Source organism: Teleopsis dalmanni, chromosome 2, assembly GCF_002237135.1.
Source record: "Teleopsis dalmanni isolate 2A chromosome 2, ASM223713v2, whole genome shotgun sequence".
Classification (NCBI taxonomy): domain Eukaryota; kingdom Metazoa; phylum Arthropoda; class Insecta; order Diptera; family Diopsidae; genus Teleopsis; species Teleopsis dalmanni.
Window position 1 is genome coordinate 78851940 of NC_051847.1, and position 17153 is coordinate 78869092.

The following is a 17153-nucleotide window of genomic DNA, read 5'->3' on the forward strand; positions in this document are numbered from 1 at the left end:
AAAACTACTAAATGTAAAATTTTTGACTAATCGGATAATGTTTAGAGGTCGCTCATCGACCTTAAACTTCGGAAAAATGCCATTTTTTCACTTTTTTCAAATTTCTTCGCTCCCATCTCGCGTATTTTGCACCTTTGACTATTTGTACCAAATTAATATTATTCTTTAACATATTAGCTTTCAAATAAGGTAAAAATCAATCAATTTCGTCCACAATTAACTAAATTATTACTAAAATAAGAAATCATACTCGACGTTTATTGAAGCTTTCAAGAGCAGCATAAATATGGGAGTAAATACGAGTACGTATGAGCGAAAGCACAGTTTCTTGGACACAAAATGGTACAATATAATATTTGAAACAATCAAATACTTCCTCACTATATATAATTGTCCACACTTGATTTGAATAATATGCACAAAATAGATTAATAAATATAATAAAAGGAAAGGAGTCCTTAAGTAAACAAAAGAATTCTCTTAGATGTTAAGGATGAAATAACAATTTTTTGTTACAAAGAACTACAAAAATCAATTTGCAGAGGTGACTATAAAGAACTATTGGAACTAGTTATCATCTCTTTAGGAGAAAGTTTATCACCAATATTTCGTGACCCTGGACCAATGCACCATGCTCGTTGGATGTCCAAAGCCCTTTACTGTTTAAAGATATATTTATTTCGAAATGAGTTCACATTGTCATCTTTCGAAGAGCAAAAGCTAAAAGAAATCTGTTTGTTCATAATACATGTTTACGTAAAATATTGGTTCAAATCTGTTATAGCATCAGAAGCAGCTTACCAAGATTTTTGTTTTATAAAAGAAATGTATAATTATAGATGTATTGATAAGACAATATCTGAGGCTGCTATTAAGAAGATGTGTAACCATTTATGGTATTTATCCGATGAATGCATTGGTCTATCATTTTTTGATGACAACATTCCAATTAAAATTAAAAAAAGAATGGCAGATAAGTTAAAAAAAATTATATCAATGAATGTTGAAGTAGATAGTGGTGATAACAATGAAAGCCACGACAATGTGGACGATATTAAAAAAGACGGAGAAAAACGAATTCTTTTGAAGACGGAGAATGTAACCGATTTTTTATCGAAATCACTAGAGGATTTTGTGACAGCCAATACCATTAACTTTTTTAAGCGATTCAATATATCTACAGATTTCTTGAACCTAGAACCAGAAAAATGGAACCAACATACAGATTATGTACACGCGTTAAAAATTGTTCACAGTATAAGACCTGTTAATGATACGGAAGAGCGAGGAGTAAAACTTTTCGAAGAATTTAATAGAGTCCTTGGTAAAAATGAGCAAGATAAACAATATTTATTGCAAGTAATAACAGATTATAGAAAGACTTTTAAAAAGTATACTAAAACAGTTTTGTCAAATAATAAATAAATTTAATATTTTTTATAAATAAATCACTTAAGGACTCCTTTCCTTTTATAATATTTATTAATCTATTTTGTGCATATTATTCAAATCAAGTGTGGACAATTATATATAGTGAGGAAGTATTTGATTGTCTTCAAATATTATATTGTACCATTTTGTGTCCAAGAAACTGTGCTTTCGCTCATACGTACTCGTATTTACTCCCATATTTATGCTGCTCTTGAAAGCTTCAATAAACGTCGAGTATGATTTCTTATTTTAGTAATAATTTAGTTAATTGTGGACGAAATTGATTGATTTTTACCTTATTTGAAAGCTAATATGTTAAAGAATAATATTAATTTGGTACAAATAGTCAAAGGTGAAAAATACGCGAGATGGGAGCGAAGAAATTTGAAAAAAGTGAAAAAATGGCATTTTTCCGAAGTTTAAGGTCGATGAGCGACCTCTAAACATTATCCGAATAGTCTAAAACTTCACATTTAGTAGTTTTTTGAGTATACGAATAAATTTAGGGGGTGGCATCTAAAATTCGAACACATTTTTTTGCCCCCATACATATAACGGCCACCCTAATCTATATATATATATACCGGTGTACTCCCATTACCACAATGGAAAGTCCGCCAAAAATATTTCGGAAATGTTGATCATAAATTTAAGAACGATGTACAATATCATATCACGTGTAGAAAAAGAAGGAAAGAATTTAAAGAATCAGTATTCGTGTAGAGCTGCCAGAAAGAAACCACTGCTGTCCATGATTCCAGGTACGCCCATGATTGTTAGCCTACAATATGGCAGTTTGACTAAAGGCCTGTGAGTGATATAGTGTGTCTCAACACCTATGCATTATTTAGATATTATTGTCCAACTTTAATGGTCTATTTGATTAACCAAAAATTTATATTTCATGTTTAGTAGTGTGACTTGCATATTCTCTCTTAAAAATAATATCTTTCAAACAAAATAAAAAATCGACATTTCCTACACTTATACGTCATTAAATTTGTGGTAAAGTATAAATTGATACAGGGTCCATACCACATTAAATTGTAATATTTTGTATTGTTACTTTATTCGATTGTTTATATGGTGCTGCATCGAATGAAAGGACGTGTCAGCATTACATGTATGTGATGTCCTAGTGCGTGCACATCTAGATACTGCACATATGAATACAAAAACTAAAGAAAAAAGCATAAATTTGTGTGATTTTACTTAATGCTGCTTTTAAGTATAAAAAGCAATTTTCGTACATAAATTCACATTTAGGCCCGCTGTCATCTTAATCCCCAGCTTACAATTAACGCATTTAGTACTTTACAGCAAACGAGAAAATATGTAAGTACTTTACCGAATCGCCTTTTGGTGGAATAAGCAAACTGTACACACAAATGTGCCAACAAGGAGTGATGTTTCGAATGAGCATTTTGGAGTTTCACGTTTGCACTTAACGTCAACTGCTGACATTAAATAAGCACCAAACTTCTAATCGCACGCCCGAATTTATATGAAAATTGTAAGAATGGCATAAATAAATAAGAGGAAACATAATATAAGTTGTCCACCGACCGACCGCCCCCCACACGTACAGCTTAATACATTTTAATAGCGATGTATCTGGTATGTGCCTGTGTCCATTATGGACATAAAGAGTTTTGTCACGCTGTTGCGGCTTTCACAAAACAGTTTTGGCTCTGCGATGCTAGCAATAAAAATGGCAATCGATGGCATTTTAAGCTCAAAGAAGTTGACTTACCTAAGCCCACCCCTTATTTAGGCAAAGCTTCAAATTCCATTCTACATATACTACACCTTAAACGCACATCTGCACCTATAAAATACAGTACATACTAGCATTTGGTGACTTTGCACAACTGAACTCCTTGTTCAGTTTCTTCGTCAGCCAGAGTAGTCAAACGTACTACTTTTTTTTTACCAACAGCAATGAAACCCTTAAAAGCACATTAAACGAAAGGCAAGCGTTTGGACAGGATATAAGTCTGCAGACAAGCCAAATCCTAAATGCTTACAAAGGCATTTGAAATGCAGCTTACATCCTTGCTTATTGCCACCTTGTGTGACCTTTTGTTTCATTTTATCTCCGCTTTTTCTTTTGAGTATTTCTCCATTGTTATTTGACAAATTTTCTGTAATTTCTGTAATTTCGTTGTGTAAATTTGCATTTTAAGATTTTTATCTGAAGCTTAACGCTGACAATAAATGCTGTCGTGCACAATTTTTTCAAATTGCTTTTACAATATTTATAATTTGTGTCCTTTTTTGTTTAAGGTAAATATGTGCAAAGTTTTTGTCTGCTTAGAACTCAGTATTCAGTGAATTTTTCATGCTGATATGAGAGTTTAAAAGTTACATGTTTGCAGAGCTCAAAAGTCCCCAAGGGTGCACTCCATTACGTACTTTGTTTTAGTTGGGAAATTTCAACAAAAGACTACGTTCACAAGCTTGAATTATCCTCTAAAGTACTGAGAAAATAATTTATTTATCGTTATTGTTTAAACTTTTAGTTAACAATGAGAATTTCTCAACTTAGTAATGAGACAAGTTTTTGCTATAAGTTTGTTAATAAAATTATATATAATAAAGTATAATTTGAAGTATTATTTTTTTAATAGCATAATTAATAATTTAATTATTAGACTTAAAACATTATTAAGCTTTAATTAGATTTATAAGTAAAAGAGTAGTACAGAATGGACTCCTTACAAAATAGGAGATATAAGCATGCTGAGTGAGCCCTTTATCCTTGCGCTATAAGTTTTTGCTATAAGTTTGTTAATAAAATTATATACAATAAAATAAAATTTAAAGTATTTTTTTTTTAATTGCATAAAGAGTTAAACCAACATTATTAAGCTTTAATTATATTTATAAGCAAAAGAGTAGTACAGAATGGGCTCTTCACAAAATAGGAGACATAAGCCTCCTGTTGTTATATTTTTATAAAAAAAAGAACCAGTGTTCTTATGTCACACTTTCACTCAATAAATTGCTCACTTATTTGAACACAAGTGGGCATTTTGGAAACAAGGCCGTCAGTCCAACCTACCCTATCTACCTATTTGGGCTTGATATTATAGGATTCTTCTTGCCGCAGTACCAACTGTTGGGCAATTTTACGACAATAGCTTTAATAATAATATTTGACCATAAGAACCCGTTACCGAACTGACGCAGCATATCTTTTCAGGCGCCTCTGCTATATGCTCGTATTCTACAATTTCGTATATCAAGTCCGCTTACTGTTTCCTCAATATGATAGGGGTTTACCTTGTTTGAAACTTCGCACGCTCTCAAAAGGTTCGGAGAGACTCGATCTTAACTAGACGAAGGTACGAATATTGTACAACGTCATTATGCAGAGTCTCATTAACTTTGCAGGGATATCGAGCTTGTGCCGTAAAAGCGATCTTTTATGGGGCTATAGAAAGTTGCTTTATAATCGTCAAGAAGGTGGTTGGTTTCGATGTTATGTTTGTGAGTTTTTTCTAGAATTTGACACAGTGTGAATATTTAGTCAATTGTGCAGATCGAAAGCCGCACTGAAAGTCAATAAATATGCTATAAACTTCAATAAGTTCTTTTTATGAAATTGGCTAATATGTCAGTAATTAAATAATTTAATTTCAAGATGGAGTTAGAGTTAGAACAAACTTTTTTCTTGTACGGTGTCATATACCCATAACATATAAGCTTCAACAGTTGTTTTCAATTATAACATGTATTAAGTACTTATGTCAACCTGAAAACCGTTGGAGATGGCCATCCGTTGGTGATGCCAATCGCTTTGCTAGACAGTTTAAGTACTATGAGAGAAAAATTTGCCCGTAGGCTACTGGACACGTAAGTGTTGCCTTCTGTACAAGTAATCCATGCCTTTATCAAGCATGGATTGACAGTTCTTTGCTTAAGTACTATGAGAGAAATTTTTGCCCGTAAGCTACTGAAGACTTAAATGTTGCCTTCTGTAATTCATGCCTTTATTCAGCAATACTCATGTAACAAGTTATCACAGTCTCTTAGTCGAATATTTTTTATTTATTTAAGTAGAAATTTTTATTAACTTAAAAAATTTCTACTCTATTTTCTTTAAATAGAGTATTTTCTCTTTATTTAAATAGAAATTTTCTATTTATTTAAATAGAAATTTTCTCCTTATTTCAAAAAAAAATTTCATAAAAGACAAGAAGGAATTTAATTTAGTGTAAATAATCAAATTGTGGGCTTTTCTAAAACACCTGATATTATCAATTTTGTGACACTCCACTTCAGTATTTCAAAATCAGTTTAAAAAAGTATAGGTTAATAAATTTTCAGATTCATTGAATGCTGAAATTATATTCACAAATTATTATAAATTATTTGCAACTCAATTGGCTGAATATTTGAAAGATAATTCTTTGATTTATTAAACAATTAAGTATGTAATAAAATTTTCACGATCTGCTTACTTAAATAAAAGCCATTAAAAATAAATGGTGAGTTCGGTTTTTTTGAAAGAACTATTGGTATGTAGAATCACGTAGAATAATAAATTTTGAAAGTAGAACTTCTATTTAGTTTGCAAAAGTGTTTGGAGATATAAAAAGCCCAACAGCACAGGACGGATAATTCCCTACTACAACAATGGATACTCTCCAGTATTGGTTCTAGCAAGCGACTTTTTAAGCTCGCAAAATATCGAATAAATGAGTGTTATGCCGTTAAATCATGTTTTGGATCACATGAGTTTTTCTTCTTTCGCCATACAAAGAACAAGATGTGTGGAGCAAAATTTTCATCAACAGAAGACACTGTTAATTGAGAGGTGTGTTGAACCTAAGGTTTTGTAGGTGTCTCTGTTGGAGACAAGTGCTTTGGCAACTGTTTCAAACGCATAAAAACATATATGAATCAAAAAGGATAATATTTTAAAACCAGTGAAGCTATGTACATAAGAACCTAGTTTTTTGATTACTGGACTCTCACAGATGAGAATTTAAGTATAAATATAAATTCTATTTAAAATATTAAACAAAGTTAAATCTTAACTAAAAAAAATGTATGATAATAAAAAGACTGAAGTTTTTTATATTAACAGAAAACTTTTATTTATAGACTTCTCAGTATAATAAAATCTGATAGATAAATAAATCTTCTAATTAAATTTGAAATGCAACACTTTCTATGCTTCTATTAAACAATTTTAAATAATAAAAATGCAGTAAATTGAATTCCTTTTCATTTGGATTTTATCTCTCTTCCATTTCTTTAGGATGCGGCCATCTGTGTTAAATTTCATTTAGAGCGTGAGAAAAATCCACACAAATTCAATAGTCGGATGAAGAACAAACTGTGGTACTTTGAGTATGCCACCTCGGAAACATTTGCAGCTTCCTGTAAGAATCTTCATGAAAATATTGAAATTGTGGTAAGTACTGAAACGTGTGTGCTCAACAGAAGCAATAAAATCAGTTCCACTGCCGCTGTGACTATGAATGCATTGAGCATGCTGGAGTACATTAGAAAAAGCTGTCAGCATCAAGCGTCAAATAGCTCGACCAACTACCCATACATACTTTAGGCTACTAATCCTACATTGTAGAAACCATAGCAGCTAATACGTTGTCCTTGCTGCTTGTGTGGCACTGCGTGCTGAGTGAGCCTTTTATCCTTGCGCACACAATTTTCTTTCTCAGCTAATGCAGTGATTCATGTTATCGCATATTTTATACAATATATCTTTTTATTTTTTACTTTTTCTTAAATTGCCTTTTGTTATATATTATTAACACTTCTTCTTTTTCTTTTTCATCCTTTCCTTTTCATATATTTTTAACAAGTTTTATTTTCAAGCTTCAACTTCAAAATTCAGTCTCCATGAAAAGTGAATAGGAATTTAATTTAGTGTGAATAATCAAATTGTGGGCTCATCTAAAACACTTGACATTATCAATTTTGTGACACTTCATTCCGGTGTTTTCTATTCAGTATCAAAAAATATAGGATAATAAATTTTAAAATTCATGGAGTGCAGAATTTATATTCACAAATTATTATAAATTATTTGCAACTCAACTGACTGCATACTTCAAAGATGACAGACTTTTTCAATGTACCTACTATCGCACTAAAATACCATAATACATTTTCATTTATCATCAAACTCTTTAAAATACTTTTACATAAATCGAGTTAAATATTGAGGTTTCGAACCGTATTGAATTGCAACAACAAAAATTTTCATTTATTTTTAATTAATTGAAACTGAACTAACCAAGTATTGCCAAGTACCTATCATCTGTGTTCTTGGAATGAAGTGTTATATTTAATTATTCATGAACATTTTTTTTTTTTGAACTTTAGAAATCTGGTTTAAAATTGTCTTTATATACGAGTACGACACCCTAAACATCCACAGCTTCACAGCTAAATCAAAGGTGAATTAGGAATAAATTGCAATCTCTGACAGTTTCTTCTTGGATATTCTCATACCATGAGAAAATCAATCTCATTATTTTTATTAACCTTCACAGTATTAGAAATACCAAAATTTTTATTGTAAAAATAAACAATAATTTCTGAAATAGAATATATTTCTATTGCAGCCCAAACAAATTATAAACAGACCATAAACTAATTAAAAAGATATTCGAATATTTCCTAAGACCACTGATGATATGTACCTACTTTACAATACTCAAAACAGCGTTGTACGGTCAGTTAAATTTCAATAAATTAACTGAAATTTTTGTTGTTGTCTTTTTTTTTCGAATCCGTCTAACTTATAAATACTACCTTTTCGTCATAAAGACGCTTCACTCTCGACAAGAAAAAAATTAATATTAGAAATACATTCATTTTTTCAAATTTCTATTTTGAAAAGTCCCTAATTCGTCGCTTCTCTAAATTCAATTTTATTACAGGCGTGTTAAGATATAACATTAACATATAACATATAACATTAAGATATAACACCTTTTTTTTCTAGATTTGTATAGAAGTAAGTCCAAGTCAGTATTTAAAAACAAGAGCAAATGTTCAATTAATACGGTATTGATCATTTAGAACCTCGTCTTTAAAATACACATACTGACCTTCATTTATTACGAGAGGGTACTTAGTAATAAAATTTATACAGTTAATCTTGACTTAATATGCACTGATTCTCAAGAAACTCCTTTATTCCTGATTCTGGATTCTATAAAATTCGTAATTCTGGATTAACTCAAATTGACAAAGTAGCGTGTCTGAAAAAAAAACACAGACGGATAAATAAACAGATAATCGCAAAGACGTACAGCCAATTCGTAGACTGTCCTTGATTCTAATGGCAAGCATCTTTATTAACTAATTAAACTTAATTTATAGCATAGCATTACATGAAGTAAATTATCCCTGAAATCGGAACTTTACATATCACTGTTTTTGTCATAATTGTTATCAACGACAGCTGCAATTATAAGCTCCTTTAGACCAGTTTCGATCTAAGAACTTTAGTTGTTATCAAATTAATTTTTTCGTACTTAAGGGGTCTGGCTACCACTTCCGAACTTTACATTTTTTTTTTAAATACAAAATGAATTATCGTCTCAATGCTGTGCTGCTTTGGGAGCCATTATACTATTCATTTCTATTTCTTATATTATCTTCTTAAGGAAATATAGCTTATTTTTATTTTATCAAATTCCAGTGCGATGGCGTTTCATTAGATTTAGCAAATGGACCTCATTTACAAGGAGTAGCACTGCTGAACATTCCTTACACTCATGGTGGTTCCAATCTATGGGGAGAGCATTTATCACAGAAACGCATGCGCAAAAGTTCTGGACCATTTCGTAAAGGACTAAAATTAAAATCATCTGATAAAGAGCTATCAGCAACAAGTTTTAATTCAGTGGACCTATCCGTTGCTACTCAAGGTAAGTACATTTAGATTTTAAAACGAAAGTCATATATTTAATTAAAATATAATTATATTTAAAAAAAATGAAAAATAAAAATAAAAAGTATATAACACTATAATCTTAACAGTAATATTAATTTTATAACATTTTATATAATACAGTATACTATTATAATGTGTTTGGTTAGGTTAGTTTAGGTTATATTGGCAATCCCAAGGGATTCACTTACGTAGATAAGCATATTATGTTACCATATAGAGATAAACTCAGAGATAAAACTTTGGTAAAGCTTATATCAGGGGGAAAGTCTTGAAGTTGACCAATTTCCTCACTTAAAGTGGTAAAGCGACACTGTGTGCATATGCCGAACCGGACAAAGCAGATGGGAGGCATTTTCATCCTCCTCTCCACAACTTCGACAAGTGTAGTTGAAATGAAGATTCAATCTTCCAGAAAGGTTCCCTAAACTGCAGTGACCTGTAAGTAAACCCAGTACTGATATCTTTATCAGATATCATAGAGACTATATCTCTATGGAGCATCTCAATAAGAGAATTAGATTTCCTTTTATTGGAACGTAGCCAAATTGTATACAGATATTTACATATCGTTTGAGGCTGTCCATCTTTTATTAAAAAGATTTACACAGATAGAATTCCATACATGATATCAGCAATATGCCCAAATTGTTTACGTGTTCCGGGGTGGTTCCCTGAAGCACCACGTCTGGGTAGCTCGTCGGCTTTGCAATTGCCGAAAATATCGAGAAATGTTACGGTTCATCGAAATCTCGTTTAGAGATGTATAGCAGTCAATGGCTGCCCTAGATGTAAATTGAACTAAACTCAAGAACTTTAAAAATAATTGACTGTCCGATAGTATGTATATATTTATTTCAAGTATGTCATTAACTTCCAGACAAGTTATAACCTACCTAATAGCATGCACTTCTGACTGATTTGAAAGTCTTTAGTAAGAAGATATATTCAACTTTAATGAAAAAACTCCGCTACCTATGCCACTACTTGTTTTTGTTGTATCAGTGTGTAGGGATAAATCCTTCTCTAAAGAAAGATCCACTAACCGCCAAAGATCTCTAGATGGAATTTTCTGTCGAAATTGAGGACTGAAAAATTTTAGAATGGATAGGTGTCTATAGTCAGTAGCCTTCTATTGTGAGATAGCCTTGAGTATAAAATAATACTGCAAAATGTTTATTAATAATATATATTGGAACTTTAAGAAATTGAAAGGTGCAGAAATAAGAACGTGCCATTCAATAGATGTCCTAAATTTTAGAAAGAGTTGTTTTCTAAAAAGTGCTAAGGTAGATTACACCGAAAATCGGGAATCACCATACTCGTTATTTCTTTGTTTATAACAATAACAAAAGTACTCAAAAGATATATCGTGTAAAGTGCTCGGTTACCGAATAGCATTGCAACAGGGTGAAGCGGCAACTCGTTACACGAGATTGTGAATACCCCTAATTCCATAAATTGAAGTAAAAAGAGTGAATCGTTTCTTCCTAAGCACATCTAAAATGAATTCAAAACAGGAAACATCACAGATTACTACAAATAAAACAATGCTGTTTTGTGATTGTAAAAAAATATTTAAGTAAAACTGCATTTTTAATTAGTTTCATACTTTTTTTATTTTTAATAAAAACATTTCAGAAATTCGAATACTACGAATACTAAAACTATCTGTAAAACAGATTGGTTCTAATTTGTGACCGTCTACCAGTAAAGAATCTATTCGGCAGACACATATCTTTCAAGAAATTTTTTTCATTCGAGTGTAGGGTCTGTCCAAAATAGATTAAGTTGTCCCAAATATAATGAGAAAAAAAGATTTTAGAAAAACTATGAACCTAAGAGAAAAGTTCTCCAGCAAACAAATACTTTAGAATTGGTTTCACTGTACTTATGAACACATTAATTAGTGGTTATTTTAGTTTTATATAAAACTAATTAATATAGACATCAACTTTATTTACTATCAATTGACCGATATATATTTTATTGAATCTCAGATTTTGGTGATCGATTGATTGAAGTTATTGGGTTAGAAAATTGCTTACACATGGGACAAGTGCGTACCGGCTTACGTGCCTCTGGACGTCGTTTGGCGCAATGCAGTGAAGTTGTTATTAAAACAAAACGAACCTTTCCTATGCAAATCGATGGTGAACCTTGGATGCAATTACCATGCACGGTAAAATGACTAACTTAATTATAAATATCTTACAGATATCAATATATTATTAATGAAAATTATGTATTATAGATAAAAGTTACACATAAAAATCAAGTTCCTATGCTGATGGCACCACGTTCCGAGAAGGGCAAAGGATTTTTCAATTTACTTTGTAGCTGATTTCGGCGTAGTGCCTCCGCCAATTTCGCTACAAGTGAACAACACCAACATTAAAAAATCACCGTCCAAAAATTATTTTAGAAAATTATTAGGCAAATATTTAGTAAAACATTAGGAAATTAAGTCAAACGAATAGAGTTTCATATATATAATAATTACTACTTATATTATCACTCATATACAATACAATTATTAATAAGTTATTAATTTATAAAAACAAATAATAGCTTTTTGTTATTGAACTTTAATAATTATTAGTGTCCAACTCAAATATTTATTAAAGTGTTTTAATTATTATTGTAATAATATCGATGTAAACAAAATAAGCTTTGCCTTTTTTCATATAAATGTTTTCATGTATATATAAGTTATACTAACAACAAATACATAATTACACTATATACTTATATGAATACAGATTATTAGTATTATATGTAGTTACATGTACAAAGCTTATATTATTAGTATTCAAAAATATTTTATATACTAAAGTCAAACATGTCCAAAAAGTAACAATAATGAGACCAAATGTAGTTAAACGCAGCCGTCATCTTTAGTTTAAATTTATCAGGAGATACATTTTTAAGAAAAATAACAATACAAATTTTCCTTTAATATTTAAATTATTTTATTTTTACAACTGTAAAGTATTGTTTTCTAATATATCTATTTATTTATTGTTGAAAAAAAAGCTCCATTAAATCTTAGATACATTCAAGCAACCTACTTGCTGTGTTTTATATTTCGTATTACAGTCGCGTAACATATTCCAAGATCGGTTAAGTGAAACACTTACAATCTTAATAAGCTCTTCGATCTTTATTCAACGAACTTTAATCCTTTTTGATTTATTTTTAATATCAGCAACAATAGTCTAAATTTTTCCCGTTCGAAATAGTCACTTTACACTCCTGTGTAATTGTTATATATGTTTGCGCAAACTTTCTATAAACTTCAATCAATTGGGTTTTGATTAGCAACAGTGTATTATTTTCGAAATGAATAAAATTAACCAGATCGACATAATTCCTTTTTAATTTTTACATAAATACAAGGTGAGATGAAAAAACTGCAACAAAGTAAAACGCCATAATTTTTTCATTTTTTTTAAATTTTATTGAATGAAAGCAAAAAATGTCGGAAATAACATCAAATTTGAGAATCGGTTTAGATTTGTTCGAATTGGCCACCTTTGGCCCGAAAGTGGCTCTGCGGTATTTTGTCCCATTCTCGGCGAAGCGCTTGCTTGAGATGATCGACACTTTGGTATTTTTTAGTTCCAACCTTGCTTTCCAAAATACCCCAGGCACAATAGTCCAACGGATTGGCATCCGGAGATTTTGGTGGCCATTGTGCGGTGGAAATGAAGCGAGGAACCTCATTTCTTAACCATTCTTGGATGGCGCGTGCTGAGTGCGATGGTGCTGAGTCCTGTTGGAATGTCCAAGGTCTGCGGCCGAAATGTTTGCGTGCCCAGGGCTTCAGAACTCCCTCCAAAATATTTTCGCGATAGATTTGCGCATTTAATTTGACACCACGGTCGATGAATACGAGCGGCGAGCGACCATCGGCTGTTATGGCGGCCCACACCATCACCATGGCCGGCTTTTGAGTTGTGATGGCCAACCGAAGTTGCAAATTTTCAGCTGACCTCTCTGGCAAGTAAACACGATCATTTTGTTTGTTTACAAACTGCTGGATAACGAATGGTTTCTCATCGGAGAAAACCAAATTCGGCAGTTCACCACTTTCGGCCAAGCGAAACAACTCTTTAGCTTTTTCGAGTCTAACTTTTTTTTGCGCATCAGTAAGATCTTGCACTTTTTGGAACTTGAATGGCTTTAGTCCAAGCTCATTTTTCAATATTTGCCGAATGGCATATTGCGATATGTTCAGCTCACGAGCCATTTTTCGTCCACTGCGACGCGGATTTCGTTCAATTCGCTTTTTCACTTTTCGAACCATTTCTGCCGATGTTGCTGTTTTTTTTCGTCCACTTCCTTGACGTCGGGCTACGCTACCAGTATCATGGTAACGAGCGATGGTACGAGACACAAAACATTTATTCACTTCTAAATGCTGGAGGGCTCTAACGATAGCCACTTGTGGTTTTCCAGCCAAATGCAAAGCAATCACACTATCACGCTTGAATTCCATCACAAATAACTTTTTTTTTGAAAAATTCCCACCAAAATGCTTTTGTGCGCTTGTAAACAATATAATGAGCTGTCACTAGAATAAATCTGACAGCTGTGGGACGAGCGGTTTAGAAATGACAGCAGTCTGAAGTTGGTTGCAGTTTTTTCATCTCACCTTGTATAAGAAGACGAATTTAAAATGTTTTTTAAATTAAGACTTTGAAATATTTTTCTCTAGTGATATCTAGCGATTTTCAAAGTTGCATTTTAAAACAATCTCTGCCATCTTCTTCATTGCTCTAACATAATCCATAATATCTTCACATATACCTCACATGACTGTGTTAGATCCCTGAATTTATCACAGTATTAGTTCCTTTATATATTAAAGGAACATAGAGGCTCAACATGTATTAGGTGGAAATAAATTATTATAGTTAACGAAGTGCTATTGTTATTATTTTAAGATCTTTCTCTCACTGCATTAACGCACTAATATTAATAATAAAATTTCAAAAGTCCTTAACAGAAGTCCTGCGCAAAATTTCTAGGCCATGATATTCTAATTTAAACTAACTCATTATTATATTTGGACCTTGAACTCTGAGTCACAGTAATCTAACAGTAATACTCTTGAAGGAACTTCATTCCATCTCTAATATTATTAGTAATTTTAATTAAATTTACTTGATTTTCTATTATTCCAGCAATGAATTTTAATATATGGAAACAACCATTGATTATATCAAAACTCTGTTCGAAAACAAAGGAATTAAAGTATAAAAGTATAGATATTTTTTAAAAACCATTCTTTTTATTTATTTATTTATTATTCACATAGAAATATAATTCCAAATACTGTATAATCATTAATTCGTATTTATCCATACGATCCATACTTCGTTTGAAGTGTTAGAGAATTCAGTTGAAGTACAACCATAAGCTGTTGCTATACATGATATTGTGTAGGTTGTAGAAACATGGACTAAAATATGTTATACTTCAATATTTATCTTAAAAAATTATAGACTCCACCACCCCATCTTGACTCTAAACGGAGTTTTAAAATAGGAAAGCAAATCCGAAACTATACATTTTACAGGAGTATAAAAAGTATTACATTTCAATACAGATTTAAAAATTAATTATTTAATAATATAGTATTTAATATAGAATGAGCATATTACCATGTTCCCACTGCAACTAAATCATGTTAATCAAATTAAGATTTCGTCGTTTCCATTGGCATAAGTTGATTTATGCAAATAAACGAACTTTAATGTGTCAAAAAGTTCTGTAAAATTTCAAGAAGAGGTTTTATTTATATGCATAACAATTGTTAGCAGATAATATTTAATTTTCTATTATCAGATAATAGAAAAAATGTTATACATAATATTATTTATAAAAAGCATTTTATAAATATTTACATTTTGTTTGTGACAAATATTTCAAATTTCAATCAAATCCATTTTGGGAAATACATTTTGCAATGTTACATTCGACATTTTGCTGTAATTTCTCTTGATTTATTTTTAATGAAATTAAAGAGCACAAAACCTCTTAATCAAATTTCATTAGCAACCTAAATGAAATAAACTGTGTCAACGAAGGCAATGGGAACATACTATAAGAGCAATGAAACAAATGTGTTATAAGCAAATTATCACTTTTTTTTTAAATAATTATATAATATTTACTGAGATATATGAATTCAATTAATTAAAAAAAGGAATTCATAAAAATTCTAAATAAATTATAAAATGTTGAATGTAAGAAAGCTTTAACGTCTTCAGAAATACTTTTTTCAAAAACGCTCTAAGTATTTATATATCAAATTAAAAAAACTAACTGTCCCCAACCTAAATACATTTTTGAAATTAACTATCAACTATATAGTAAATTAAGGAAATTCGTTTTAAAACAATCTAGCAGATCTGTTTTCTACATTCATTGGAGGATACCATTAAAATAATGTATTTGAGTTTAGGTAAAAGTCTCCTTCAATAATATTGACTTGAGTATTTGAGTATCAACTTCAATTTGATCAATTTTAGAATTTATTCAATAATACTATAATTAATAAATACTAAAAGTGCAAACAAGTTTCTGGATCTATTTTTTAAAATGCATTTTTGATCATTTTGAGGAGATTATTGATAAAAAAATTTTATTGTCTATTTATACGGTGGGACGTTGGGACAGCGCACCGTCCAACAAGTGACCACACTGAGGTAAAGGATTAGCCGAAGTAGACCACGGAACTACTTGGGTCCTTTTTCGCCCTATTGGTTCTTTCTTATTGTCTAAGTAAAATTAAAATGTCAAAAAAAACGCATATTATAAAATTTCAGAATTTTACAGAAAAATAAAAATTTCAAATTCAACTTTACTAAATAAAGTAATAAACATTTAGAAATCGAGAGAATTTTGTTAGCAACAAAAAAAGCAAAAAATACCAGAACAACGTAGTGCACATATAGAGCAGACAATACTGCAGACAATACTGACAATACTGACTATATATTATGAATAAAACAAATATACAAGCGATATTTATAATTTTTATACAGTTTCTGATTTATTTTCATTGGACAATTGTAATATATTGAATTCAATGGAAACTTAAGACCGTACCTTTATACGATTTCAAAAGTAATGATGTATTTATTTTTACATTATCAATTCTTGAAAGTTGTATATAAAATTATACCTAACATACATAAAATTTATGATTACAATACTTTACAAAGATAAAATTATAAATTCTTAATTTAATATTTTTTTTTAAAAACTAATATTTATATTATTATTATATTTACAAAAAAAATATAATTTAAAAAATCAATGATTAAACATGCTCAATCCATTCAGATAGTTTCTACAAAAAAATTTGTATTGTATGTTTCTTGAAAAATGTATCTCAACTTAATTTTTTATTAAACAAAACAATTTAAATATAGAAATTAAAAATTTTACAAAGAAATATATTTTGAATAAAAAAATTGTAAAACAAAAATAATATTAATAATATCATGTAATGGTGCAGCTTTAAAAAAGTAAAATAAAATTGAAAAATTTTATAATGTAAAATAATTTAATATTATTTGATAGCTATAAATATGAATAACAATATAACATATTACATATTTATATGTGTATATATTTATATATATATACATATTTATATAATCTGAAAAAATTATTTTTTTAATTAAATAAATATAATGACAATTATCAATTAGAATTATTTTTAGGAAACATTTATACATAAATTTTAATTATTATATATACATTATAT

General features: G+C 30.2%; 1 protein-coding gene across 1 annotated transcript in view; it reads left to right on the top strand.

The window, feature by feature from the left end:
* LOC119684202 (diacylglycerol kinase 1) overlaps positions 1-11838 on the top strand; it is a gene marked incomplete at its 5' end in the record, with an annotated part of 96126 nt that extends 84288 nt beyond the window's left edge. The window contains 4 exon segments of the mRNA XM_038098190.1: positions 6701-6856; positions 9119-9347; positions 11371-11552; positions 11625-11838. Of these exon segments, the coding sequence (XP_037954118.1) occupies positions 6701-6856; positions 9119-9347; positions 11371-11552; positions 11625-11714 (657 nt within the window).
* Positions 11839-17153: the final 5315 nt, after the last annotated feature.